Source organism: Emydura macquarii, unplaced genomic scaffold, assembly GCF_026122565.2.
Source record: "Emydura macquarii macquarii isolate MOO-44397 ecotype Brisbane River unplaced genomic scaffold, CSIRO-AGI_Emac_v2 contig_2914, whole genome shotgun sequence".
NCBI classification, from domain to species: domain Eukaryota; kingdom Metazoa; phylum Chordata; order Testudines; family Chelidae; genus Emydura; species Emydura macquarii.
The window spans coordinates 10,448-37,953 of NW_027133051.1; the positions used below are offsets into that span (position 1 = coordinate 10,448).

At 73.3% G+C, this 27,506-nt stretch overlaps 1 protein-coding gene across 1 annotated transcript in view; it reads right to left on the reverse strand.

Annotated features, from left to right (window-relative positions):
• Positions 1-680: 680 nt before the first annotated feature.
• Positions 681-27,506, reverse strand: part of LOC137167281 (SCO-spondin-like) — a gene marked incomplete at its 5' end in the record, with an annotated part of 47,685 nt that continues 20,859 nt past the window's right edge. The window contains 45 exon segments of the mRNA XM_067569369.1: positions 681-703; positions 1,478-1,628; positions 2,156-2,286; positions 2,715-2,775; positions 3,130-3,225; positions 3,693-3,901; positions 4,171-4,335; positions 4,761-4,807; positions 5,401-5,536; positions 5,539-5,551; positions 6,103-6,233; positions 6,590-6,760; positions 7,146-7,348; positions 8,220-8,358; positions 8,891-9,007; positions 9,543-9,704; positions 10,035-10,180; positions 10,246-10,315; positions 11,084-11,130; positions 11,302-11,426; positions 11,972-12,102; positions 12,374-12,532; positions 13,585-13,755; positions 14,093-14,139; positions 14,374-14,526; positions 14,631-14,871; positions 15,263-15,394; positions 15,870-16,037; positions 16,328-16,537; positions 17,192-17,359; positions 18,382-18,602; positions 19,453-19,613; positions 21,598-21,764; positions 22,124-22,210; positions 22,213-22,272; positions 22,641-22,772; positions 22,775-22,863; positions 23,112-23,205; positions 23,436-23,585; positions 23,588-23,632; positions 25,551-25,721; positions 25,974-26,174; positions 26,502-26,548; positions 26,949-27,118; positions 27,400-27,479. Of these exon segments, the coding sequence (XP_067425470.1) occupies positions 681-703; positions 1,478-1,628; positions 2,156-2,286; positions 2,715-2,775; positions 3,130-3,225; positions 3,693-3,901; positions 4,171-4,335; positions 4,761-4,807; positions 5,401-5,536; positions 5,539-5,551; positions 6,103-6,233; positions 6,590-6,760; positions 7,146-7,348; positions 8,220-8,358; positions 8,891-9,007; positions 9,543-9,704; positions 10,035-10,180; positions 10,246-10,315; positions 11,084-11,130; positions 11,302-11,426; positions 11,972-12,102; positions 12,374-12,532; positions 13,585-13,755; positions 14,093-14,139; positions 14,374-14,526; positions 14,631-14,871; positions 15,263-15,394; positions 15,870-16,037; positions 16,328-16,537; positions 17,192-17,359; positions 18,382-18,602; positions 19,453-19,613; positions 21,598-21,764; positions 22,124-22,210; positions 22,213-22,272; positions 22,641-22,772; positions 22,775-22,863; positions 23,112-23,205; positions 23,436-23,585; positions 23,588-23,632; positions 25,551-25,721; positions 25,974-26,174; positions 26,502-26,548; positions 26,949-27,118; positions 27,400-27,479 (5,798 nt within the window).

Here is a 27,506-nt window from a genome sequence, read left to right on the forward strand (position 1 = left end):
GCTGGTTGCCGGCTGGGCACAGAGCAGATGCGGTGGCTCCGTTATAGGGAAATCGACCATCTGTAAAACAGGCCGGCAGAGCCTCCTGGCCCAGGGCCGGGCGCTGGGCTGCAGGTGCTGCTAACGGCGCTCGGCCCGGGACTACAGCTCCCTGCTCCCGGCCAGGCCCCGCAGCCCCCCTTGGCCAGGCATCACACGTCCCGCCAGCGCGAGGCAGAGAGAGAAACCTGCTCCAGGAGCCCTGCGCCGGCAGCAACGCCTCCCGCCCCCCCAGCCCTCGCTGGGGCCACCCGCAGCCTCCTCCCGCCCCCAGCGCCCAGCGGGTCCCAGCACCTTCGCCTCGGCCAAGAGCCGCTCGCCGAGCCAGGCTCTGTGCCCGCAAAGGGCTCCGGCGGGCAGGAGCCGAGTGCGGGGCCATGGCGCGGCGAGGGGCGATGCTGCCATGGCGCGGCGAGGGGCGGTGCTCCGGACAACGCCCCGCAGCCCCCGGGAGCCAGGTAGAGAAGTGGCCCGTCAGTGCCGGCTTGGTTCACTTTATTACTAGCTACAGCTGGACAACGCGGGCGGCAGGGACCCTGCTGCTGGGCCGTGTGGTGCTGCCAAGCACCGAGACACCTCGCTGACCTGGCCCCGCGTCTGCCGCCGTCACAGCGCGGGGAGGGGGCCCAGCCCACGGGCCGTCAGCGCTCGGAGAAGTCCCCTCCTGGCGAGGAAGAGAGAAAAGCCCGGTCAGGGAGGGCGCCCCGGGAAGGGGCTGTTCAGAGAAGGCGCGGCCCTGCCCAGGACGGGGTGGAGGCCCTGCCACCCCCGGTGCCGTGCTCCTGCGCCGAGCGCCGAGGCAGCGAGGTGCCCCTGCCTGGCGCTGCCCCTGCTGTGGGGCACCGCAACCGCCGGCTGCAGCCCGGCCACGCGCCAGGACGCCACGGCTTTGCCCAGCGCGAGGTGTGCAGCTGGGAGACGCGGTGACGTTACCGTGCGAAACCCCCGGCTGGGTCCCTCAGCGCTGGGTACGTGGCCCCGTTAGCCGCTAGCCCAGCTGCACACGTGCGCATTTCCCCTTGTGCCGGGCCACGGCCTCAGTGCTGGGGGTCGGCTGGTACGCGGATCCCTGCCCGTGCCACGCCCTGGGGCAATGCCGAGACCCCGGGTCACGCCCCTGGACGCGTGTCCTGGGACCACTGGTCCATGCGGCCGTGTGAGGCGAGGAAGGGGCGCCAGGCTGCTGGAGCTCTGCTGCGCTGCTAACAGCTCAGCTCTGCCCCTAGCCCACCTGGCCTCTGCGTCCTAGTCCATGCGCTAGCCACAGGCCGGGCTGAGCCCTCCACTGGCGCCAGCTCCAGGCCTCCCCCCACACCCAGGACAGGCCCCCCTCGAGACTACACCGCCCACGCAGCTGATCACCCCGGCCCAGCTGCCACCCTCTGCCTTTGCAGGCCGTGTGCCCCGTGCCCAGCCGGGCACGCTGCTCATTGCTCACCCTGGCAGCTGGTGCACGCACAGCTGTGGATGACGGGCAGCACGACCGGCTCCACCTCCCCGTCGGCGCACGGCAGACTCAGGATGCGCACCGGGCTCACCGGGTCCAGGTGGTAGCTGCAGCAGTCACACAGCGTCTGCAGGTACGGCTCCTGCGGGGGACGGGCACGGCTGGCAGGCGGGACACGCAGCGGGGAGCTCTGCGGCGCTGGGCGAGCGGAGGGCGGGGGAAGGGGCCAGGCCTGGGCTAACGGGGGGGCTGTGGGTTAGGACCGAGGGACGTCAGCAGCGCTGTGGGGTGGGGAGGGAAGTCACGGAGGCCCAGATCCTGTGCCAGATCCTTTTATCCTGGCTGCCACCAGGCGGGTCTTTGATCTACCGCTCTGCAGCGAGGCCGCGTGGGATCCCCGGCTGCAGGGGCCGGGTGAGGGGAGTGTCCGACGCGGCGTGGGCGAGCGGGGCCCAGAACGGGCGCTGTCCGGGCCCGAACCTGCCTGCAGCCAGCGCGCGTCAGTGAAGAGGGCGGCCCCAACCGACGGACCAGCCCCGGACGGGCACAGCCCGGCAAGGCCGGGACGCCGACGAAGCGCTAGGGGGCAGCACCGCTCCGGCAATCCCTCCCCAGGCCCCCCGTGCTCAGCGCCAGCGGGTGCCAGGCCGCGCTCGCTCGCTCGCTCACCTCGGGGAGCACGTTGGTGCGGGAGGCGCAGCGCCCGCTGCAGTAGCTGACCTCCACGCCGGGCAGGACGCAGCCCCCCTTGCTGATGTTCCGCACCTCGGTGTAGCGCTGGCACACGGACGACGGCTCCTCTGCAAAGGAGGGAGGGGGCGTCACAGCAGCCCCCACCCCCGGCTCTCGAGCCCTCCCACCCAGCACCAACAGGCAGCCACCGCTGGGGTGGCCCAGGGCAGCTGGCTGACAACTCAGCGCGTCGACACACAGCTGAGCGCAGGCAGCCTGTCGCCCCAGGACCGTCCTGTGGGCAGACGGGGACAGACGGGGCCAGGAGGCCGGGGCTACTGGGACGACACCCGGGCGGGCGCCTGGAAAATCCGGCTGAGGGTCAGGGGTACAGTTTAACGCCGCCTCTGAATGCCAGCAAAGCGCCCCCCCTTGGGCCACGTGGGGCACTGGGGCCAGCCCTGGCGGAGGGGAGCGCACCCCCATTGTGCCCCCCATAACACAGCCGTGCCACCCCAGCCCCTGCCCGTGTGAGGCGCGCCCGGCGGCTCCGTACCAAACGATTCCTTCCGGCACACCGGGCAGCAGCTGCCGGGCTCCTGGACCTTCACTTCGCCCTGGGGGGAGAGCGCGCGTCAGGGGCGGGCAGCCGGGGCCTCTCCCGCGGCCAGGCCGGGCCCTCCCGCCCGTCCCCATGGCCGGGGGCGGCTCCTGCCGTGTCCCTCGTGTAGGAGCCGGCCCCGGGCCGGGCTCAGAGCCCCCCATGCCAGCTCCTTCGGTGGTGCCCCAAGGGCCCCTGGGACAGGAGCAGGAGCAGTCGCTGGGCAGCCCCTGGCGCAGGCTGGTTGGAAGGGGGCGTGAGGCCGCGGGCGGGCAAGCTGCCCGTGGGGGCATCGCGGCTTGGCCTGGGGGCGAGGAGCAGATGCCCGGCCAGCCCTGGGGGGCTCCGACGGGGACGGGACGCGCCGTACCTCCAGGCAGGAGAGCGGGGGACAGCCGGCCGTGCAGGTGGCCCTCCCGTTCAGGCAGCGGCAGCGCTCACAGCCCTCCTGCCACGCAGCGCCCGGCTGGGGAGAGAGAAGAGGCGTTGGAGCCGGCACGGCCACGCGGGGGGACCCCAGGCTCCGGCTGCCCTGACAGCCCTGGCTCCCTGGCCCAGCGCGGCCACATGGCACAGACCTCCCCCTCCCCAGATCCCCCTGCCTCAGTGGGGCTGACCCGAGAGCCCTGTATGCCGTGGGGACGACCCCCACTCCCCCCGACCCAGCAGGGCAGCCCTGGGCCCCTGGCTCCCAGATTTCCAGGGGCCGAGCCCTGGATCCGCTGCACCGCGCTGGGTGCGCTGCCCGGGAGCGGGTGCCGCCGGGAACGCCGCACGCAGGAGCTGTGGGGCTGCCCCTCCTATGGGGCAGGGCCCGGCAGGGCAGGGGCAGCCCCAGCTCAGCACGCCGGTCTGGCCGCACGGCAGGCCCTCCGGCTGGGCGGGGCGCCCGGTCTGTGCCGTGCCGCGGGGCTGGGGCTGGGGCAGACTCACCGGGCGCGGCTGGCCCCCGTGCTCACACTCGCAGTGGGCGGCGGTGACGCAGTGCCCGCTGCTGTTCCGGTAGCGCCCGGCCTCGCAGAGGCAGCCCGGCGCGGCCCCCGCGCTGCAGTTGTGCCGGGGCTCCTCGTAGATCTGCCGGCAGGTCCGCTCACAGGGCGCCGTGGGGCCGGGGCCGTGCCAACGCTCCCCCTCGGGGCAGGCTGCAGCAGCGGCACAGACACGGCCGCGTCAGGCCAAGGGCCCCCGAACCCGCCCTCCCTCTTCCCGGCCTGGGGCCCGTGCGCCCACCGCCCCCTCCCTGCCCGGGTCTAGCGAGCGGGGCAGCCCCGCCCCAGCCCCGGGGGGCCCCAGAGGGCGGCTCCCCTCTGCCCACCACAGCATAATGCCCAGCAGCCCCCGGGGACCCGCTCCCAGGACCGAGGGGCCCTGCCAGAACCCGCCTCCCCCCTGCGCCATGGCCGGGGCTCACCGCAGTCGGGCAGGACGCAGGGCGTGCGGCGCGTCGAGGGGCCCAGGCACTCGGCTCCGTCGTACAGACGCTGCTGCAGCCGGTGCCGCTGGGAGAGCCGCTCGCCCGGCCCGCACGTCACGGAGCAGGCGGCCCAGGCCGACCACGAGGCCCAGATGCAATCCACTGCGGGGAGGAGGAATGGGGGCTCAGAGCCGCGCCCAGGGCGTTCGGGGGGGTCAGGACTGCACCCAGGGCATTCGGGGGCTCAGAGCTGCGCCCAGGGCATTCAGGGGGCTGAGACGCGGGTGCTCGCCTGTTGCACGAGGAGCGCTCGGAGGGGCCGGGCTGCCACCCCCGGCGCACGCTGCGTGGGCCCCAGGGACACTGCGGGAGGAGAGAGCTTCTGCCCCACAGCACCAGCCCCCCCAGTGAGCTCTGAGCTGCCAGTGCCGCCCCCCAGCGCCCACCCCCCACCCAGGCCTCTCTCCAGGCTCAGCTGGGTCGTCTCCCCGCCCGGGGGCAGGGCCCAGGGCGCCACGCACGGTGTGGAGCTGCCTGCGGGCCGGGAGTGGGGCGGGGGGGCTGGCGTGGGCGGGGGGGGCGCTTACCATTGCAATCCCGCTGGGAGCAGTTGAAGGTGCCTCTGTGACAGACACTACAAAGAGAGCGAGATGAAAGCCAGCCCTGCACCCCCCGGCCCTGCCCCCCGGGGCCCCGGCCCTGCACGCCCAGACTCAGCTCAGCCTGGCCGGCCCCCACCCCCGCCCCACGGAACTGCTGGGGAAACTGAGGCACCGAGAGGAACGGGCCTGCCAGTCGTCTGCCAGTGGCAGAGTGGGGATGAAACCCAGGAGTCCTGGCTCCCAGCCCCCCCTGCTCTCACCACTGGACCCCACTCCCCTCCCAGAGCCGGGAGAGAACCCAGGCGTCCTGGCTCCCAGCCCCACCCCAAGCTCTAGACACGGCTCGGTCCCTGCTTGGGGTGTCCTGCCATGGGGCAGAGCGGTGTGTGCCTGGAGCCAGTGCCCGGGGGTCGGCCCCACCGGCTGGCCCCTCCCCTGGCGAGGGGGGAGTTCTGGTCCCGCCGGATCCAGAGCCACCAAGACTCCCGGAGCCCCCCGCCCAGGCTCCCACAGTGCCCGTTCTGTGCCCACAGCCGCCCCCCCGGTTCCGTGCTGCCGCCCTGGGGCAGAGTGGGGGGAGAAGGGGGCACGAGGCAGCGCGGCAGGCCCCCGGCCGGGCACTGACCAGCTGTTGCACTGGTGGTGGATGGTGGTGCCGGGCGGGTGCTCCCTCGCCCGCTCCTCCTGTGACAGGTTGGAGGCCCAGGGCACGTCGGGCGCGGGGACCAGCGAGCAGCGGCAGCGCTCCGGGGGCACGCACCCCCGTCCTGCAGCACCTGCAGCACACACAGCCGCTGCCAGCTGCCCCCGCGACCAGCCGCGGAACCCCCCGCCTGCCCCCACCCCGAGACCGAGCTGGGGAACCCCCCCCACCTGTCCCCCGAGACCGAGCAGGGGAACCCCCCCGTCTCCCCTCCGAAACTGAGCCAGGGAACCCCCCCCCCCCGTCTCCCCTCCGAAACTGAGCCAGGGAACCCCCCGCCTATCCCCCCCGAGACCAAGCAGAGGAACCCACCCACCTGGCCCCCCCGCGACCGAGCAGGGGAAACCCCCCCCGACTCCCCCCTTGAGACCAGGCCAGGGAACCCCCCTGCTTATCCCCCCTGAGACCGAGGAGGGGAACCCACCCGCCTGGTCCCCCCTGAGACCAGGCCATCCCCCGCCTGCCCCCCCCGAGACCGGGCCGGGGAACCCCCCCTCCCCGCACAAGGGCAGGAGAGGAGTGGCCGGCGACGGGGCCGGGGACCCGCGGGGCAGGCAGGGCTGCCGGCTCAGACCAGGCGGCAGAGGCGCCCCCGAGGGGGCGGGCAGCGGGCCAGAGACCCACCTGGCCGGGCGGGCAGGCACAGCCGGACTGACACTCCTCCTCCTGCAGACACTCGGTGCCCGGGCGCAGGTCGGCGCAGGCCTGGGGGCAGGCGTTGGCGCAGTCGCTGTGCACCTGGGTCCCCGGGCACTCTGCACAGAGCCAGGAGAGGGGCAGGTCACGGGGGGGGGAGCCGGGAGCCCCCCCCCAGGACACTGTCTGCTGGGGCGCCCGCACCCCGAGAGTCTCCCCTCTCCCCGGCAAGCCGCGCCCGGGAGCTGGGGAGCCAGCACGCGTGGGGGCCACGTCCCTCCATTGCTGCGCTGTCTGGGGGCAGCCCCCCGGCTGAGCCCTGCCCCTGCAGCAGCTGGGGGTCCCTGCCAGGCCCCCCTGGGGCGCTCTGCCCCCCTGCAGGCTGCAGTCCCCGGGGCGCCGCTGTCTCCTCTGGCCCTGGGCGTCGCACTGGGGCCGTGCCCGGCCCGTCCGTGCCCCCCGCCCCTGCCCGTACCTGGGGTGCAGTTGTGGGTGTTGCAGGCGCGGTGCAGGACCAGTGGGGCGGGGCAGGGGTCGGGCTCCCCCTCCCCGGGGGCCAGCAGGCTCCGGTGCCGCTCCGACACGCCCCCCCCGCAGCTGGCGCTGCAGGGGCTCCAGGCGGCCCACGGGCTCAGCTGGCAGCCGGCTGCAAGGACACAAGGGGTCAGGCTGGGGGCAGGGGCTCACACCCAGCGCGGCCCCCTCCGGGAGGGGCCGACCTCCCACCCGCCCCAGCCAGCCCCCCCCATGCTCTGGAGGGAGAGGAGACCTCCGGGAAGGCACCGACCGGGGTGGGGCGAGATGGGGGTCGCAGGCTGCGCCGCGGGGCTGCTCACGCTGTGGTGCTACAATGGGGGCAGCAGCTGCAGGAGTGGGCAGGGCCATGGGGGCACAGATGGCCATGGGGCTGACTCACCCGGGCAGGGCCGTGGGGCTGGCACTCTGGCAGGCAGGGCCGTGGAGCTGGCACTCACCCGGAAAGGGCCGTGGGGCTGGCACTCAGGGGGCAGGGCCGTGGGGCTGGCACTCACCCGGGCAGGGCTGCCGGTTGCACTCCGCGATCTCCTCCATGGCCTCGGCCGCGCAGGGGGCCCCGCTGACGCTCTCCTGGCAGGGGCGGTGCCGGAGCGCGCTGCCCCCGCCGCAGCTGACGGAGCAGGGGCTCCACTCGGACCAGGGCCCGTAGGCCGGGCACTCCGGAGCCGGGCACGCGAAGGTGGCATTCCTGCAAGTGCTGCAGGGAGAGCCGCGGCTCAGGGGGGTCACAGATCCCCGCCCCCGCACACACAATCTGCCCCCACCCCATGGCCCGGCAGAGAACAGCTGCGTCCCAGCGGCAGCCCGGTGAGGGGCCCCACCCCACGGCTCCCTGCTTGGGCACGGCCAGCTGGGCCCCCAGCGTGCAGCGCCTGCGCGCCGGACCCTGCGCGTCCTGCCATTCCTGTGCCCCTGCCCCCCGCGTGGGCCGGCCCCTGGGCCAGCTGTGCACTCCTGCTTTGCTCGCCGGGGTCGCTGCCCGAACAGCGACTCAGCCGGGTCCCGGGGCCACCCCTGAGGACGTCTCCAGGTGACCCCCTGCCAGCGGGGCAGCACGACCCATCGCCTCCCCCCAGCTCGGCCCGCACCACCCCACAGCGCTTGCAATGAGCCCCTCTTCTCCAGGCTCCCACGGGCCCCACAGCCAACACTTAACCGGTGTCCCCCGGCTTGGCCCCGCTGCATTTCCCTTATCCACAACACCCGTCCTTTTCCCACCGCTGGAAATACGGCCAGCCTGGCACGGCCCGGCTCTGGGGACGCAGGCCGGTTAGCCTGGCACGGCCCGGCTCTGGGGACGCAGGCAGATTTGCAGCCCCTCGCCGTTGGGCCCAGCGGGCGACCATCCTGCCCTGCACAGCTTCTCCCGGAGCCGCGCACACTGAGCTGGGACGGCCGGGTCCCTTTGCTCCCCTTTCGGAAATGCAGGCCGCTCCCTCCCGTCACACGGGGGCCCCAGACCGGCGGGTCTAGCGCGGCTCCTGCCAGCTCCCTCAGGGCTCGGGGGAAGGATCCGGCCCCGGCTGGACGCTCGTTTCGGTTCCCGGCCCCTCCCGCCGGCTCCTCACCAGTTGTGACACTCCACCTCGGCCGCCTGCCCGGGCCACAGCTCCAGGCTGCTGTTGGCCGTGGGGAGCCCGCAGCGGCAGGCTGGGACTGGCACACACCCGCCGTCCTGCAGGAGCTGCCCCTCGGGGCACCGGCACCCTGGGGGCGGAGGGGGAGGTGAGGGGCTGGGACCAGGCACCCGGAGTTTGGGGAGGGGTGGGGCTGGACAGGTGCTGTGGACGGCTCTGCGGAGGGTAGAGTGGGCAGGGGGGTGAGCGGGAGCCGTGGGGCTGAGTGGAGATGGGGACGAGCGGCTGAGTGAGCACTGTGGGTACAGATGGGGAGGGAGCGCCGTGGGGCTGAGTGAGCGCCATGGGGCAGGGTAGATGTGGGGAGGGGGCGTGGGGCTGAGTGAGCAGTGTGGGGCAGGGCAGAGATGGGGAGTGGTGCCGTGGGGCAGGGTAGATGTGGGAGGGGACGAGGGCGCTGAGTGAGCACCGTGGGTACAGATGGGGAGGGGCGCCGTGGGGCTGAGTGAGCACCATGGGGCTGGGCAGAGATGGGGAGGGGGACGAGGGGCTGAGTGAGCGCCGTGGGGCAGGGTACAGCCATGGGGCTGAGTGAGCGCTGTGGGGCAGGGTACAGCCGTGGGGCAGGGTACAGCCGTGGGGAGCCGAGCGGGGGCGGGTACCTGGCTTGCACTCCCGCTGCAGACACTGCACGTGCTCCCACAGGTCGGCGCAGGTCCGGGGGCAGCGGTTGGCGCACTCGGGGTCCTGCTCCTTGCCCCGATCCTCGCACAGCTCCCCTGGGGGCACAGACCGGGGCGTCGGGGGGTGTCGGGGGCAGGTGGGAGCCCCCATTGCTGCCCTGGAGCCAGCCCCACTCACAGCACCCCCCGCAGGCGGCGGGGCAAGGCCAGGAGGCGCAGAGCTGGGCTCCGTTGGGCGCCGGGCAGGCAGGTTCCCAGCTGACCCCTGGCTGGAGTCCGGGGCGCCCTGCCCCGCCCGCCATCCCCCCACCCCGAGGGCACAGCTGGGCGCCCCAGGGGCAGCAGCAACCCTAGACTGGGGGCTCCCGTCCGCCCCCCCCATCACATCCCCAGCTCCCGACAGCCCAGTGGAAGCGCCCCGCCCGCCACGGGGCGACCACGGACCGGGACCTGGGAGCCCTCGTGACGCCTGGCAGGGCCTGTGCCGGGGACAGGCGTGGGTGAGTATCTGGGGCTGCGCCAGGGACGGGCGTGGGTGGGCGGTGGAGGCTGCACCGGGGACGGGCGTGGGTGGGCGGTGGAGGCTGCACCGGGGACGGGCGTGGGCGGGCGGCAGGCCCCGGCGGGTTACCTGGGCAGGCGGCCGTGTTGCAGCTCTCCGACTGGACCCGGGCTCCCCGGCACCGGCTGGGCCCCGCCGGGTGCTGACCCTGGCGCCAGCGCAGACGGAAGCCGCCGCTGCAGGGCTCCCGGCAGGGCCCCCAGGGGCTCCACGCGCCCCACAGGCAGAGATCTGAGAGAGCAGGGCAGAGCTGCAGAGCTGGGCACCCTGCACCCCACCAGCCCCCTGAGCACCCCGTGTCCCGGGACCCCCCACCCGCCACGGAAATGCAGCCACTGCTGGGGCAGGACAGAAGCCGGTTGGGGGCAGGGGATCTAGGAGGCTGGGGGGACGAGCCCCCGCCAGGCGTTAAGCAGAGTCCCAGCTAAACACCCCCATCCGGAGGAAGGTGTATGGGGGCCAGCACTGAGCGGGGGGGAAGGGAGGGGCCCCCACCCCTCCCTGCAACAGCCGGTTTCTCGGGGCGTCTCCCGCCCGCCCAGCGCCCCGGGCCCAAGGTACCGTCGCAGAGGTGGGGGTCCGGGCAGAGCCGCTCCTGCTGCAGCTCGGCGGAGCACAGCGCCGCCTCGCCGGCCCAGGGCAGGCCGGTCTGCGGGTCCAGGCACACCCTGTAGCGATACTGCACCGAGGCCAGGGGGGCCATGTTCGGCGGGGGTGCCCGCCGCCCTGCCAGCTGCCGTGCTGCGCCAGGAGCACGGAGAGGGGGCCGGGGCCGAGAGCCGAGAGGGGCAGGCAGGAGGTGCAGGGCGTCCACGCCGACCAGGCGCTCAGGGGCAGCAGGCCTGGCGGAGCAAAAGCCAGAGGCAGGGCCCGTGAGCCCCGCGGACGACGCCACGGGATGGGCAACGGGGGCTGAGTCTCCTGCCCCTGCCCTCCGCCTGCCCAGCTCCCGCTGCCCTGCCGGGGCACCCACCGCCGGGGCGAGGCGGAGGGCGTGATGGAGCGGGCCTCCTTCATAGTATTTTGGATGGGTAGTGTGCGTGCCTCAGTTTCCCCTCTGTGCTGCGTGGCCAGCAAGGGGAGGAGAGGGGTGTTTGCTGGTTGCAGAGACCCAGGCCCCATGCCCAGAGCAGCCATGGGCCACCCCAATGGCCCAGGCATTTGGCACTAGCCACTTCACCCCCCCACAGGCCCAAGGGCTGAGGAGGGACCAGGTGGGGCTGGCAAGGGGGGGGCTGGAAGGAAAGGGTGGGGGTCCGGGGTCAGAGAGAGCCGTGCTCTGGCAGCCAGGCCAGGGGCTGAGGCCACCTGGCCCTGGAAGGATTTGGCCGCGCTGCTTCCACCAGGGGCTGGCTGGGGGTGCAGGGGGGGTATCGACAGGGGCAGGAGTGAGTATTGGGGTGCAGGAGCCAGGCTGGCTGGGGGGTATTGACGGGGGGGGGCAGGCTGGCTCCCCCACCCAGAGATCTCGGGTGGGCCCCATCCTGGTGCCCAGGCCCAGAGCTGAGTGGGACCCAGGCTCGGTCTGGCTCAGCCCCGTCTCTGGCCGGCAGCGCCCCCCCCCCCATCCCCTGCCCCCCGTGCCGGCCTGGCCCCAGGCAGCGACTCACCCTGGCAGCTCTGGCTGCTGCACTGCAGCGCCCCGTCCTGGCACACGCTGCAGAGACAAACCGGCCGGTCAGTGCCCGTCGCACCCGCAGCCCGGCCCCCGGCTCCACCCGCCCCGCCTGGCCACCCCCCCGCCGCACCCCCAGCCCCTCTCAGTCCTGCCCCGCTGCCCGCCCCCTCCCCAGGGCAGCCCCCGGCCACGGGCCCCGCGAGCACTCACCACTCCTTGCAGCCGACCAGCTCCGTGTCTCCGGCCGCCAGGTAGACGGGGCCTTGGGCCGGGCGCAGGTGCAGGCAGCCGCACTGTGCGGGGGGCACGCAGGCTCCCCCCTGCTCCACCAGGCCCTGCCGGGGGCACAGGACCAGCCTCAGAGGCTCCACCCGGGCCCCACGGCCAGGGAGTGCCCGGCCCGACGGGTGTCCCTAACCCCACTCCCCTCGCGTGCCCCCAGTGCCCATCCCAGCCATCTCTCCCCGTCGGTGCCCGGTGCCCGTGTCCTGGGTACCCAGGCCCCGCAGGGCTGTGCGGAGCAGGGAGCTGCCCCTGTCGTGCCCCGGCAACCGGGGATCTGCCGAGCAGTGGCCCAGAAACCTGCCTGTGGCCTGCCCAACGCTGGCGCTGGCGGGGGGCAGGGGCCTGCCACGGAGACCCATCCTGCAAGTGCCAGGAACCCCAGCATGGCCCATCCCCGCCAGCCGCCCTCGCTCAGGAACGGCTACGCCTCCCCTGACAGCCGTGACGTCGTCCTGCAGCAGTGAGTCTCCCTGGTTAACGGGGCCGGCCAGGCAGGGCAGAAAGGGTGGGTGGGATTGCTCCCTCTGCCCCTCGCAGGCCCTCCCCTGCTGAGAGCCCCCCATGCCCCGCCCCTGCCCACTCGGGGCCCCCTCACCTCTGGGCAGTAGCAGCCGGGCACGCAGGGGGGGATGTCTGTGCACAGCTCCTGGCGCCGCAGCGTGGAGCACAGGCCGGCGCAGGGGGAGCCGCACGCCCGGAACTCGAAGGGCGGCTCGCAGCTGGCTTCTGCAGGGCACAGGCAGGGTCACACCGGCACGGAGGGTGCCGGCTGGGGGCACCCGGGGCTGCCCGCCCGGCCTGGGGCATCACGGCCCGCCAATGGATGCCAGGAGAAGGGGGGCTCTCAGGGCGGAGGGGACCCCAGAGTGAAGCAGGGGTGAACAAATGGCAGGATCCAAGCTGCAGGGGGGCAGCAGAATTCTCGCCGGTCTCCCCCCCGCCAGGTCCCTGCCCCAGCGCCCCCCTGGGTTCCCCCGGGGCCGCCCCAGGCTCTCACCGGTGCAGTGGGAGGCGTCGCAGGTGCGGAACTCGCCGTCCAGCCCCAGGCAGGGCTCTCCGCGCGGGCCCGGGCCCAGCTGGTTCCGGTAGCGCTGCTGCACCAAGAAGCTGCAGGAGCAGGTGGTCCACGGCGTCCAGGGGCTCCAGGAGCAATCGCCTGGGGGAGGGGAGAGGGGCCCAGCGTGGGAGCCCCGCCACGCGCCCAGCGGCCACGGGGGGCTGGCACTGAGCTGGGACCCACTCTGAGCCAGGCCCTCCCCCTGAGCTGAGCAGACTGAGGGCACTGCTCCAGGAGCCAGGGGAGCTGGGTCTGGTCCTGGCCCTGCACTGACTCCGGGCAGGTCCCATCCCTCGGCCTGTGCCTCAGTTTCCCCCTCAGCCAGGAAGTGCTCTGGGGGCAGGGAGGAAGAGTCCTATGTGTGCCTCGGTTTCCCCATACAGTGCACGGGCTCCCCTTGGGGGGAAAAGGACCAGGTTTGCCCTCAGGGCAGGCGCAGACACAGCTGTGTATGGGGGGGACGCCGAGCTGGCTGAGCCGACGGACGGGCCCTTACAAAGGACGGGTCGAGGCCGCCCCAGATCAGTGGGAAACCCGAGCTGACAACGGCGGATGCGGGACGTGAACCCCCAGAGCCCAGAGGATTCGCTGCCCTTGTGCAGAGAAGCTGGGCCCGGCCCCGCTGGAGACCCCGGGGCGGGAGGTGTGCTGGGCCGGGAGGGGGGGGCGCTGCGGGAAGAAGCGTGGGGCCTGGCATCTGAGCCGGGATGCAGTCGGCGAGGGCAGCACCCAGCCAGGGGGTCCCTGCTCTGCCCTGCTCCGCCCCTCCCCTCGGGCCGGCTCCGGCTTCCCGGGCTGCGTCCAGGGGGCTGACACGCCCGGCGGCTTTGCCCACGCCATGACTGTGGCTGCAGATACCGGCGGGCTCCGCAGAGCGGGCACTGCCCCCCCAGGCGCCCGGCTCAGTGGGACTCGCTGGGCAGAGCTCGCAGGGGGGGCGAACCAGGGGGGCTGGAGCCCAGAGGCTCCCTCTCGGAGGCCGCGAGGCCTGTCCCGGAAGGGGAGGGGACCCCTGGGGGGCGACGCCCCCGAGCAGGCGAGACGGGGGCACCCTGCAGGCTGAGCTCCCCCTCCTTATGGCCACAGCTGCAGGAGAGGGGGACTTGCTGGCTCTGGCACGGCCCCGCCCATCCCCCGCGGGGCGCCCCTACCTTCACAGGGCCGCAGGTAGCAGGGCTGCACCTCCTGGGGGGCGCTGTGGTTGCAGGGGGCGCCCGGGCCCTCGGGGCTCGGACAGACGCACGTCCCGGTCCGCGTGGCCAGGCCGGTGCCGCAGGAGCGCGAGCAGGGGCTCCAGCCGGACCAGTCGCAGCGCTCGGTCCCTGTGGGAGGGCGCAGAGCGTCAGCAGGGGCCCGGGCTCCGGGGCCCCCCTCCCCAGCCTGGGCAGGCGACCCTTACCTGGGCAGGGTCGGGCAGCGCAGCCTTGGGCCTCGGCCTCGGGGCCGGCGCAGGCGGAGCCGTTGTTGCGGGGAGGCGGGTTGATGCAGGCCCTGGTGCGGACGTGGGTGCCGCGGCCGCAGGTGACGGGACAGTCGGACCAGGGCGACCAGGGCGTCCAGGCGCCGTGCACTGGGGGAGACGGGCAGGGTTAGCGGGGGGGACCCGGGGCTGGGGGGGGGCGGGGGGCAGGGTGCCGGGGGTCCCGGCGGGGCACTCACCCGCACACGCGATGTCCTGGCAGTAGATGCCCTCCGGGGTGCAGGCGCTAGAGGGGAGGGGCAGACAGACGGGTCAGGCACTGGAGGGCCGCGTTCTCCTGCCCAGCCCCACCACCCGCCCCGCGGGAATCACCCCTCGGGGAGGCAAGGCAGGGTCAGCCTGGCTGTACCCGGGGGGCAGGGACTGGCGCACGGCCCTGCAGCCCGGCTCCCAGCCACCCCCTGCCCCCTGCCGCTCCTGCTACGGGCCCCCCGGCGCGGCTGCCCCCGCGGGCACTGACCATTGCTGGCATTCCCCCTGCAGCCAGGTGTCCCCCAGGCGTCTCTCCCAGCCCCGGTGCAGGCACAGCGGGAGGCAGGGCCCCCGGGGGCAGGGCCGCGTCTGCTGCTGCTCCTTCTGGCACTCCGGGGCCCACGAGCCGGACGTGGCCGTCCTGGCAAGGCAGGGAGAGGAGAGAGCGTGAGAACGGCCCCGACATGGGCACGGCGGCCCCACGGGGGCTGGGGCTCAGCGCCCGCCGCGCAGGGGTCCCCTCACCTGAACCGGGTCTGCAGGCCGTCGCCACAGGTGACGCTGCACTGGGACCAGCTGGCCCAGTGGCTCCAGTCGCACTGGCTGGGGGGGCAGGTGTGGCGGGTGCAGACCAGCCGCCCCTCCGCGCAGGTGCAGTTGTTGCAGCCGTCGTGGCGCAGGCTGCCGGGCGCCCAGCTGTGCCCCTGGGCGTCGGTGCAGTCGCAGTGGCGCGGCGGGACGCAGGCGCCGTCCCGTTCCAGGGTCCCTGCGCAGCGGGGAGACGGTTACGCGGGAGACCCGGCCCGGCCCGGCCCCAGGGCTCTGCTAGGGGCAGCCGCTGGGGAGCACTGCCTCCTGCTGGGCGCCACCAGCACGGCTCCCGGGTGTCATAGCCCCCGTACTGCTCGCAGCACATGGAGAGCCGCCGTAACCCCTGCTTTCGGCACAGAGGATCCGAGCGCTAGGTCCCTTTGGGGGACGAGGCTCCCTGGCAAGGGGCCCCGCACTGTGGGTGCCCTTGGGGACCCCGGTATCCTCGAGAGGATGGGCTCCCACCGTCCCTGCCCAGCGGTGCCCGAGGGGGTGTCTAACGCCAAGGCAGCCCTGCCCCCCGGAGCGCCTTATCGCCCCAGCCGGCCCCCCCACGGGTCACCCACCATCCGGGCAGCGGCAGCCGGGCTCGCAGGACTCCCCGTCCCGGCACAGGATGCCCTCCTGCAGGTCCCAGCAATGGCGCGGGCATTGGTTGGCGCAGTCCACCATGGCCATGGCAGGCGGGCATCCCTCCTCTGCGGGGCAACGGGCACAGGTGACGCCAGGGCCGGGGAGCGGACGCCTCCCGGCAGCTCCCCACAGGCAGCCCCTCACCCGGGCAGGGATGCGGAGAGCCGGGGGGGAGGGGGCGCAGGGTGAGATGGGCCGTGGGGCTGCCCCCGGCGGCAGGGGCGGGAAGGGGGATCCCAGGCTCGATGGACCCCGGGTCTGAGCCCAGCGCCCGCCCCCTCCCTGCCCGAGGCCTGGAGCTACGGCTGCAGAGCCTGCCCAGGCCCGCACTGGGGCTCGCATTGGGTGTGCACCAGCCGGGCTGCGGTGCTGCCCTGGGGCCGTGCCTGCCTGAGATCCCACTGCACCCCACTGGCCTGGCATGCTCCAGCAGCGCCAAGCGTCCCCTGGGCACGGTGGCTCTCACTCTGCCTGTGCCGGCCCCCCCTACCCCACACCTCCCTCCCCGGCTCCATGCCCCGCCCCCTCCAAGCTCCTTACCGCAGGGCCGTGGGTTGCAGACGCGCCCTTGGTACTTCTCCCCCGGGCAGCGGGGCCCTCCGTTCTTGGGCGGGGGGCTGGTGCAGGTGCGCGTCCGCACGGAGCGCCCCCCCCCGCAGGTGCGGTCGCACCAGGACCACGGGCTCCACTTGGACCAGGCTCCGGCCCCTGGCCGCAGAGACGCCGACGGGCACGGGGGAAGAGGGGGTGGCAGAGAGGGGAGAACAACCATTAGCACCGGACGCGGCCCGTCCCCCGGCCGCGGGCATGGCCGATCCTCCCCGCCGCCCTCCATCGCCCCCCCTGGGCCGTCCAGCCGAGACCCTCCCCAGGCGGGGCAGCAAGGGGCTCCGTTCCCGTGAGCCGGGGCCTGGGGAGCCGGTGTGCCGCCTGCGCCCTGGGCCACGCAGCCGGTCCCGGGCAGCGACGCCAGCCTCCCCCCGTGCGCAGGGCCCTACCTTTGCAGGCCTGCAGGTTGCAGAAGCGCCGCTCCACGTTGGCGGTCAGGATGCCCTGGCACCACAGGCCCCGCTCGCCGGGTGGGTGGTAGGCGCGCAGGCGTCGCTGCTGGCCCACGCCACAGCTGCGGGAACATTCGCTCCACGGCGCCCACGGGGTCCAGGTGCAGTTCCTGCCGGCGCAGGCCTCGCCCAGGCACGGGGGCGCGTCTGCGGCAGGGAGAGGCGGTGAGCCGCTGCCCGCCGGGGCCTCACAGCGCGGCAGGGGCAGGGCGAGCTGGGGGGGCGCAGGGCAGCCTGTTCTCTGCCCAGCTGCCCGGCCCCGGGGATCCCACGCTGTCCTGGCGCCGGCCCGCTAGCTGGGGCCACTGGTCGGCGTCCCGGCTCCTCAACCGTCACTTGTGGCCCTTCGCAGGACTCCCCTCACCGTGCTGAGCAGGCGGGACACGGCCGGTGTCCCCACATCCAGCCAGGCTGGGGCACAGTGCCCGGCCTGGCAGGGGCCTCCCCGCGGGGCGAGAGGGCTGCCTGGTCCCCTTGGCCCCCTGCCCCGGTGGCTGGCAGGCCTGGGCATCACGAAGGGGCAGCCAAGCCTGTCGCGTAAGGGCGCTGAACAGCTGTCGGGGGGACAGCCACCAGGTGCCACCCGCTCAGGTGAGATCGGAGCCGGGGCCCCGGAGCCGCCCAGTGCCCTGACCCCAGGGGGTCCCTGCCCCGCTGGGGAGGAGAGGGGCCCCATGGGCAGCGGCTGAGACCGGCCAGCTCACTCCATGTGTGACCCATGCTATGCTGGGGCTCAGGCACATGGTGGGAGAAAGGTGGGACCACGCCCCCCCCACCCCCACAACAGGCCGGACACCTCACCTGTGCAGTGGGGCAGGTTACACGCCCGCTCCTGGAACGACTCCCCCGTGCAGTTGGCTCCTGCCCCACAGATCCGTGTGCGGGTTTTGGTGGCTGGGAACGCGGGGTCGGTGCAGGTTTTGGAGCAGGGGCTCCAGGGGGACCAGAGGCTGAAGGCCTCCTCGGAGCCTGCAGCGCAGGGGAAGGCGGGAAACAGGGGTGAACTCCTTGCTCCTGGCTTCACCCCACTTCCAGACCCCACCCCGGGGAGAGCAGCCCCATTACAGGGGGAAACTAAGGCACAGAAGGGCAGGGACTTACCCGAGAGAGCCAATGGCAGGGCTGGGGTAGAACCCAGGAGTCCTGGATCCCAGACCCCCCCTGCTCTAACCACTAGACACCGCTGCCCTCTCAGAGCTGGCGATGGAGCCCGGGAGTCCTGGCTCCCAGCCCTGTGGCCTTGGGTACCACCGATGAGACGCAGGCTGCGGGCAAGGGGCAGGCGGCTTGTGTCCCCTTCCCCCCCTCTGCCCGGTCAGCGGCCGGGGCTGCACCTCCCCCCATGTGTTCTCCCCGCCCTTGGGGAGCAGGGGGCAGCGGGCAAGGCTCCAGCTCCGAACCCCGTGTGGGTAACAGCCCGGCCCCCCTTCCCTCGGGAGCCCGGGGCCCTCACCTGGCATGCTGGGGACAGGCTCCGTCGTGGGACCAGTCGTCACTGGGGAGGGCAGAGGAAAGGCAGGAGGGTTACGACGTGCGGCTGCCAGGCCGGGCCGGCCCAGGGGAGCTCAGCCAGCAGCGCCTGCCCCTCAGCTCGCCAGCGCAGGCGGAGAAGGGTGGCAGGGGCCTGGCTCCCGGCTGAACGGACCCCCGGGGGGGAGACGTCTGCAGGCAGGGGGCAGTGGCAGGGCCGGGGGGCTGGCGTGGCGCTCGCTGTGCTCTCCGGGGCAGGCCTGCCGCGGGTGCTGCGGCTCCCCTGGCCCGAGAGCCACTCACGCACTGGGTGGGGCCGCTCACGCTGCCGGGCCGGGATGCCCTCGCTGGAGCTGGCCCGTCCAGAGCCGGAGGCAGCGAGGGGTCAGCCGAGAGGGAGCGAACTGCGCTGGCACGGAGGGATAACCCGGGCAGGCCTGCCCGGCCCGTCTCGCCCGCCCCGCGGGGAATCCGGGGCACAGGGGAGGGCAGGTTCGCAGAGCCCCGGGGCGCCGGCTCACCTGGGCAGTCCGGCGTCTGGCAGTACTTGGTGTCAGCCCGGGGGCCCACGCAGTCCTTCCCCCCATTGGCAGGAGGGGGGCTGGTGCAGGCGCGTGCCCTGGTCATGTGCCCCAGCCCCCCGCAGCTCACGGAGCAGGGCGTCCACCGGCTCCAGGAGGTGAAGCCGCCGTCCAGCGGGCAGAGGGTGAAGGAGCAGGTGAGCTGGCCGTGCTGGCAGGTGCTGCAAGGGGATGGCCGGGAGGGTCAGAACCGCCCCGGCACGGGCAGGAGGGGGGAGAGACCCAGGGGGGCGGCAAGACCGTCCCACAGACGCAGGCCCTGAGCACAGCCCGCGGGGGGGACGCGCCGGGTGCAGGGGTGGGGAGGCAGAGCAGCATGGAGCTGAAGCCAAGGGAGGGCGGTTCGGAGCAGGGCACGGGGCAGGGGGGCCTGACTCAGGATCAGGTCCGGACAGGCGTCAGCGGGGCAGGGCGACGCAGAGCTCTGGCCCGGCCCCGCTCTCTAGGGGCTGCCCCACATGCAGCGACTGGACCCTGGACCTTCACTGGACCAGTCCGACCCCGGGGAGATGGAGCTAGACTGGCATGGAGAGGGCGCAGCTCCTGGCGTAGCCCCCCTGTAAGTTCTCCTCTAAGCCAGCCGGGTTCTGGCAGCTCCCGCACCGGGCCTGCCGCACCCACGCAGCCCCAAGACGCGGCCGGCCCCGTGGGAGAAGGAGGCACCCGCCCGGGGCCCATCCCCGGCTCCCGCTGGCCCATGGAGATTGTAAGGGAGGGCCGGGGTCCAGGCGGCGCCGTGGGATCAGGCTGGCCGTGCTGCCAGCCGTGGGGCGTGCTGCAGGGAGCCGCTGCCCTCCCAGCCCAGGGGGAGGCGAGTGGGGCTCCGCTCAGCCCCCCGCCCCGTCCCCCTGGCTCGGTGCGAACAACGGAGCTGGGTTTCCTTGCGCGGCTCTCAAACCAGTGCTGGGGGCGGGGGGCGGCCATGGGGCCAACGCCCAGACACTCCCGCAGAGCCCAGAGCCCGTGGCCAGCCCCGCAGCCGGGCTGGGGCCGCTCCGCAGGCAGACGCACCAGGAGCTGCAGGCGGAGTGGATGGTTTCCCGGGGCGGCACCTCCTGGCCCAGCGAGAGCCGGTGGCCCTGGGCGGTGAGGACGGCCGGGAGGGCGCTGGCGTTTGCCGAGTGGTTGCGGAGCAAATCCAGGGTCTCCTCGGTCAGCGGGCAGGGGCACTCCTGCAGGGGAGGCAGAAACCAGGCTCAGCGCCCCGGGGCCCGGGGCCCCTCCGGCATGGGGAAGGCAGGGGCTGGCCTCTGCCCTGGCACAGGGAGCGAAGGCTGACGGCCGGACAGGCACCTGAGAGCAGCTGTGGCCAGCCAGGGCCTTTCCCCGTGGGGCAGGACGGCCGTGAGCCGTGGGGCAGGAGTGCTTTGCCGTGAGGGGCTTTGTGGCTGGGGGCAGCGGCTGCGGCTCCCCTGACGCAGCGGCAGGACTCGGGGCTAGACGGGCCGTTGGCCTGGGGCACACGCAGCCGGGGCAGCCTCGCCAGCCAGCAACAGTGACTGCCCCACGCAGCCCCCTCTGCACAGCCCCCCACTCCTCCCCATGGAGCCCGGCCACACGCCACCCGCACAGCCCACATGTACCCCACAATGCACTGGGGCATGCCTTCGCTCACGCACACCTGCACCCACAATGCACTGGGGCATGCCTTTGCTCACACACACACCCACAATGCACTGGGGCATGCCTTCGCTCACGCACACCCACACCCACAATGCACTGGGGCACGCCTTCGCTCACGCACACACCCACAATGCACTGGGGCATGCCTTCACTCACGCACACCTGCACCCACAATGCACTGGGGCATGCCTTCGCTCACGCACACCCGCACCCACAATGCACTGGGGCATGGCTTCGCTCATGCACACCTGCACCCACAATGCACTGGGGCATGCCTTCGCTCACGCACACCTGCACCCACAATGCACTGGGGCATGGCTTCGCTCACGCACACCCGCACCCACAATGCACTGGGGCATGGCTTCGCTCACGCACACCCGCACCCACAATGCACTGGGGCGTGCCTTCGCTCACGCACACCCGCACCCACAATGCACTGGGGCATGCCTTCGCTCACGCACACCCGCACCCACAATGCACTGGGGCATGGCTTCGCTCATGCACACCCGCACCCACAATGCACTGGGGCGTGCCTTCGCTCACGCACACCTGCACCCACAATGCACTGGGGCTTGGCTTTGCTCACGCACACACCCCCCACAATGCACTGGGGCATGCCTTCGCTCACGCACACCTGCACCCACAATGCACTGGGGCATGGCTTCGCTCACTCACACACCCACAATGCACTGGGGCATGGCTTCGCTCACTCACACACCCACAATGCACTGGGGCTTGACTTCGCTCACGCACACCCGCACCCACAATGCACTGGGGCACGCCTTCGCTCACGCACACCCGCAGCCACAATGCACTGGGGCATGGCTTCGCTCATGCACACCCGCACCCACAATGCACTGGGGCGTGCCTTCGCTCACGCACACCCGCTGCAACAATGCTCTGGGGCATGGCTTCGCTCATGCACACCTGCACCCACAATGCACTGGGGCATGCCTTCGCTCACGCACACCTGCACCCACAATGCACTGGGGCATGGCTTCGCTCACGCACACCCGCACCCACAATGCACTGGGGCATGGCTTCGCTCATGCACACCCGCACCCACAATGCACTGGGGCGTGCCTTCGCTCACGCACACCCGCACCCACAATGCACTGGGGCATGCCTTCGCTCACGCACACCCGCACCCACAATGCACTGGGGCATGGCTTCGCTCATGCACACCCGCACCCACAATGCACTGGGGCGTGCCTTCGCTCACGCACACCTGCACCCACAATGCACTGGGGCTTGGCTTTGCTCACGCACACACCCCCACAATGCACTGGGGCATGCCTTCGCTCACGCACACCCGCACCCACAATGCACTGGGGCGTGCCTTCGCTCACTCACACACCCACAATGCACGGGGGGTGGCTGGGCTCACGCACACCCGCACCCACAATGCACTGGGGCATGGTTGGCTCACGGTGCCCCCCCCCAATGCACGGGGGGTGGCTGGGCTGGCGGGACGTTCGCGGGGCGGCGCTGCCCGTGCCCCGCTGCAGAGCGAGGACCCCGCCGTGGGCCGACCTGCAGGCAGGCTCCGCGGTGCTGGTAGGTGCCGGCCGGGCAGTGGCAGCCCTCCTCGCAGCCCTCGGAGAAGCAGTCCATCTGGCGGGCGAGGTGGGCGCAGCTGTAGGGGCAGCCCTCCTCCTGCAGGCACTCGCGGTACAGCCGCCCCGCCGGGCAGCCCACCTCTGCGGGGGGGCGACAGACAGGCCTCAGCGCCCCGGGGGCTGCCCCACGGGCCTGCCCCACAGCCGTCCTCCCCCTGCGCCGGGGGTGCTGCAGAACCAACCCCAGCCCCAGCCCCAGCCCTCCTCCCGCCCCAACCCTGCACCCTAAGCAGGTGGAAACGGGGTGACCGGGGGGGCCTACGCACCAAGGCAGGGCGGGGGGGTCACTACCGGAGGACGCAGGGGGCAGTTACTCCCCAGGGGTGGGGCGGTTACTCCCAGAGGAGGGCACAGGGGCAGTTACTCCCCAGGGGATGGGGCGGTTACTCCCCAGAAGGAGGCCGCAGGGGCAGTTGTTCCCCGGGGGGGGGGTCACTCACCGAGGCAGACCTGGGTGCGGCAGGTCTTGCTCTGCACGGCCAGCCCCGGGCAGTCCGGCTGGCGACAGCGGCGCGTGCGGATCTGCTCCCCCCGCCACAGGAGACGCTGCACGGGGCCCACGGGGACCAGTCGCTCCACGGCGCCTCCTCTGCGGGGGGCAGAGAGCAGACCCCGGGTACAACAACCCCCAACACCAGCGCCGGCTCCCCCCTGCCCGTACTGATCCCTGGCCATTCCCGGGGCGCACCCCTGCCCCCCAGCAGGGCCTGGTCCGAGAGCGGAGCTCCTGGGGCAGAGCCCTGACGTCCCAGACACGTACAGCACCCGGCGCATTGGGCACCCGGCTTGGTCAGGGGCTGTGGGTGCCACAGTGACCCCCGCTGCCCTGGAGAGCGGCTGGGATGTGCCCCACAGTCGTGCCCCCCGCACGGTGCTGGGGCATGGAGCTCAGCGCCCCCAGTGCATGCCCCCCTCCCCGGCAGGGCTCAGCGGTGCCCCCCGTGCCCTGCCCCTCACCTGGGCAGGGCGGCTCCCGCTGGCAGGCGCGCTGCTGCTGGCTGTCCCCGGCACAGCCCCGGCCCCCGTGCTGGGGGGCCGGGTTATCGCAGGCTCGGAAGCGGAACTGGGCCCCCTCCTGGCAGCCCGGGGGCAGGAGGACCATGGCCCCCAGGCCCCCCAGCTGCCGTCCAGCCGGCAGGAGGGGTCGGCGCGGCACTGCAGGTGGCCATCCGTGCAGGTGCTGCGGGGAGGGGAGAGAGCGTTACCGCCCCGGGGGGGCAGCCCCCCACCACGCAGCCAGAGAGGAGAGCCCCACACAGCGGGGCCCTGGCCCCCGCCCTCCTCGGGCAATGCCCCAGGCCCCCCCGGGCAGAGATCTCCAGCTCTGCGAACCCGCCCCCTCCTTGGGTCACGCAGCCGCCCTGTGCTAAGCGGGGCCCTGGCGATGGGGTTGGCCAGGGGGCACCTGCCCCCCGGCCCTGCACTCACCAGTTCTGGCAGGGCCCGTGCACCGTCTGCCCGGGCTGCAGGTGCTGCCACGGGACGGGGCCAGCCCCGGAGAGGGGTCGCTGCTCCGGAGCCCCTGCGGAAAGACAGGTGGGCGCTCACCCTCCTGGAGAACCACACACGCAGCCACCCACCCCCCACAACCCCCTGCACCTTCCCGGCACCCCCCAGCCCCGTGCCCTCCCCACGCCCCGTCCCACCGCTCCCCCCCACAAACACTGCCCCCCGGCGCCCGGCTCACTCCCTGCCCCGGGAGACTGCACGGCCCCCGGGCACCGGCCCCTCCAGCCCCCGGCCCGCACTCACCCAGCGAGCCGTTCGGGTGCCTGCAGCGGCACTGGGCCGGGCTCACGCACGCCCCATCCTGGAGCAGCTGGCCGGCGGGGCAGCCGCAGGAGGGCTGGCACGGGGGGCTGTCCAGGCAGGCCGTGTCCGTCTGCAGGTCCTCGCAGGAGCGGGGCAGGGCTTGCCGCAGGCAAAGGACACCTGCCCCCCGCCGCAGCCTGCGGGCAGAGAGCTGGGGTCACCCCTCCCGCACCCCCTGCAGCGCCCGGCCCGTTCGCCTGCTCGGCCACCGCTGCCGGGGCAAACCCTGCCCCGAACCGTGGGGGGCAGGCAGTGACGGTGCCCGGCCCGCGCAGGGAGCGCTTCTGAGGCCGGGTGGGAGACGGGAGGAAATCACCGGCCACTCTAGGGCAGCAGACGGGCGAGGGCGGCCGATGAAGCTGGCTGGGCAGCCTGGGTGGGGGACAGCTGCCAGCTGGGTCTCCGCAGAGCAGGGCGCACCCGCAGCCGGGCTGCCAGGGCAGCATTTCTGGCCCCCAGCATGGGTGTGTGACGAAGTGGAGGTATTTTGGGGGGTTTCTCTGGGTGCAGGATGTGTGCCTCAGTTTCCCCCTCCCATATGCTTCCTGTGTTTTTGGGCGATGGGCCCTGGGTGTGTGATCATTGCGGAGGCCACCAGAAGGCGGATGGGCCTGCCCCAGCCACACGTCCCCCGGCCAGACCCCTTTGTCCTCCTCAGTCAGCCAGGTGGGGCAGGTGGAGATCCAGAGGAGAGGCCACTTAGCCCGGGATGGAGACAAAGGACTGGGGAGGGTCTGGGAGATGAGTCAGGGGGTGGCTTGGGGGTCAGTGCCCATGGGGGCCCGGCCAGAAGGGAGCCCCGAGAATGGGGCTCCCCAGGGGGTCACTGCTGTAACCCCTAGACACGCGGCCGGCAAAGTCCTTCTGCGTCGTGACCTGAGAACTAACAACCCCCGACTCCCACGCTGGCTGGCATCGTGCCTGACGGCAGGCGGGTGTCCAGCCCTTTGTGGGTGGAGGATTTCCCGGGGCCCATCCAGGGGGTCCTGTGGGGGGAGCTCAGGCGGAGCAGGGGGGCTGGACCCTGCGGGGCCAGTGGAGAGGCTGCGGCGCGGGTGTGAGCAGACCCGGGGGGGGGGGGGGGCAGACTCCGAGCACTAGTGTCCGGACTGGCCGCGCCCGAGGGGTCCCAGGCCCGATCCCTGTAGGACTCTGGCACCGGGCGGTGTCACGGCCACAGCTCGGGACGGCTGCCGGTGGCACCGTGAGCGCAGTGACCTGTCCGGCTCCACATTGGCACCCAGCCTGCACCTGCCACCCGCTGCCCCGCGGGTCCCGCGGCCTCTGCCTTGGCCACCGCGTCAGCTCCCACGCGCCCAGGCCCTGGAGGGGCTGCCAGCGCGTGGCTCTGCACCCGACAGAGAGGGCTCCTCTGGAAGGGCGCAGGGGGCCAGGCTGGGACTGGCTCCCTCTGGAGCCGGGGGCAGCTGGTGCCAACCACCGGGGAAGGGCGGCCGCGGCTGGGCGTGCTGCCCACCAGGGAGTGAGTCTCAGCTGCTGGCAGGCCTAGGGCCGAGCCGGGGGGAGGGTCTTTCATCCTGGCCTGGCCTAGCTCAGCCCAGCCGGGAGGTCGAACCGTTCCCATCCTGCGGGGCCCAGCATCCCCTGCATCTCCGGGCCGGGCTCTGTCCTGCCAGCCCCCCACCAGCTGCAGGAGCTCGGGGCAGGCGGGGGGAGCACAGGAAAGATTTGCCCAGGTGGCAGATTGCCTTGAGCGGCCTCTGTGCCCCCGTCAGCGCCCGGCGGCACCAGCTGCAGGTTCTGCCCCCCCCACCCGCCCCGGGAGGTGCCCAGCCAAAGCGGCGAGAGGTGGGCGCGTTCCCATGAGGATGGGGTCCCGGGCACACCACATGGTGCCAGGCCAGCCCAGCGCCAGTTCCCGCTGTGCGCGTGCAGGGGACGGCCGGGCTCACACCCCAGTGTGCGTGTTGGACAGCCCCCGGTGACCCCGGGATGGGAGCAGGGGTTGGTGGGGGGAGCTGGTCACACAGGGGCCCATTTACCCCGGCCGGGCCCCGCTGGCCCTACTGCCCGGGGTCTGGGCTGGTCGCTCACCTTCGCACCCGGCGTCTCCGTCGTGGCAGGCGCGGCTCTGCCGGCTCTCTCCGGGGCAGGGCAGGCCCCCGAAGCGGGCGGGGGGGCTGCTGCACTCCCGGCTCCGTGCCGACTCCCCGGCGCAGGCGGCGCAGGCTGACCACGGCCCCCAGGGGCTCCAGCCGCCGTCCACTGCAAAGCGGGCCGGAGAGGTGAGCACAGCTCGCTGGGCCTGCCAGAGACCCCGAGCGACGCGGGGACCCTGCCCCGCCGGTGGGATGCAGGAGACGGGGTGGGGGAGCATGCTGCCCCGGGGCCATGCCGGGCGGGGAGAATGCAGCCTGGGGATGCACCTGGGAGGAGGGGGAAGGTGCTGGCCAGGCGCGGGGCCATACCCAGGGGGGCAGAGGTGGACGCCAGCCGGGCGCGGGGCTGGGGCCGTACCTGGGCAGAAGGCGGCCGAGGGGCACTCCTGGTGCTGGACCTGGGTGGCGGCGTCTCCGTGACGTTCCTGCGCCCCGGTGCAGTTGGCCCCCCCGTGCTGAGGCTCGGGGCAGGCGCAGGCGCGGTACCGCGTCACCACCTCGCTGCCACACGTCCGGGAGCAGGGGGTCCACGGCGACCAGTCGCACCAGCCGCCGGCCACTGCGGATTGGGGAGCAGAGCAGGGCCGCTCACGGGGGCTCTCACAGCAGCCCGGCTCCCCCCGGACCCCGCATTTAACAGAGGGGGGAACAAGAGCCCTGGAGTCGCGTCCCCTCCAACCTGCCACCCAATCAGTGTCCGGCCTGGGACTCTCCCCACCCATCACGTCCCCTGGGTCCCCCCCTGCCCTTGGGCCCCTCTGCAACCCCCACCACACCTTGGGGGGCACCATCATCCCGTGGGCCACTCTCCATCCCCCAGCAGCCCCCGCCCCACGCCTACCCCCGGCCCTCCCCCCGCAGGCTGCCCCCGCCGCCGGGGACTCACCGGGGCAGGGCAGGCTGGTGCAGAGCAGCGTCCCCCGGGAGCAGGTGCTGCAGAGAGAGAGGAGGGGCAGCGAGGCTGGGGTGTGGCGGGGGGGCACCAAGGGCTGGGGCAGACTGACGGGAAGTCAGAGCAGACCCCAGCGCCTCCAGCACGCCCCCCCCCCCCCCCCGGCCGCCGGGAGACACCCCCTGCCCAGCACGTCCGCACCTTGCCCCGGAGCAGCTCTCACCCGCCGTCGCCATGCAGCCACCTCTGGGGCGCGGCACCACACCCCGACAGAACCTCTGCCCCACTGGGGATACCCCCCCTGCACCCTGGTTCGCCCTCCCACCGGGGATACCCGCCCCCAGCACCCCCTGCCCCCCAGCCACCTGCCCCAGTGCACAGAGCAGGGCAGGACTGTGTGTCAGGGGGCAGCGGGCGGCTCTTGAGAACAGCCCCGCTCACCAGTTGTTGCAGCCGTCGCGGTGGGCCAGGGTCTCCCCCGGCTGGTATCGCTGCCTGCTGGGCAGGTCCAGGCAGGTGCAGTCCTGCCGCTCCACGCAGGCCGAGCCGTTCTCGCTCAGCACCCGCCCGCCGGCACAGTAGCAGCCGGCTTCGCAGCTCCACACGCAGTGCTGGGGGCAGAGGGGGCGTCACGGGGGGCAGGGGAGCCCCGGGCATGGGGCTGGGGTGTCCCTCGGTCATTGCCGGACACACACAGGTTCGATTCCCAGCCCCTGGGCCGGGGCAGGCGACAACACGCCCGTCACTGCGCGGGGGGCAGTGCGGGGGGCATGGAGGGACCCCAGTGCCCCAAGAGGCACCCGCGCCCCCGGCAAAGGGGAGACGGGCCAGGGCTGGAGCAGGGGCCCTACGGGAGCTCGCCCAAACCCCCCCCCAGCATCGGTTCCCTTACCGAGAGGTCGTCGCAGGAGCGGGGGCAGGAGGGGCCGCAGCGGCTGTACACGGAGCCCTCCACGGCGGCGCAGTCCGGAGCTGGGCAGGGGGGCAGAGGCGTGGGGT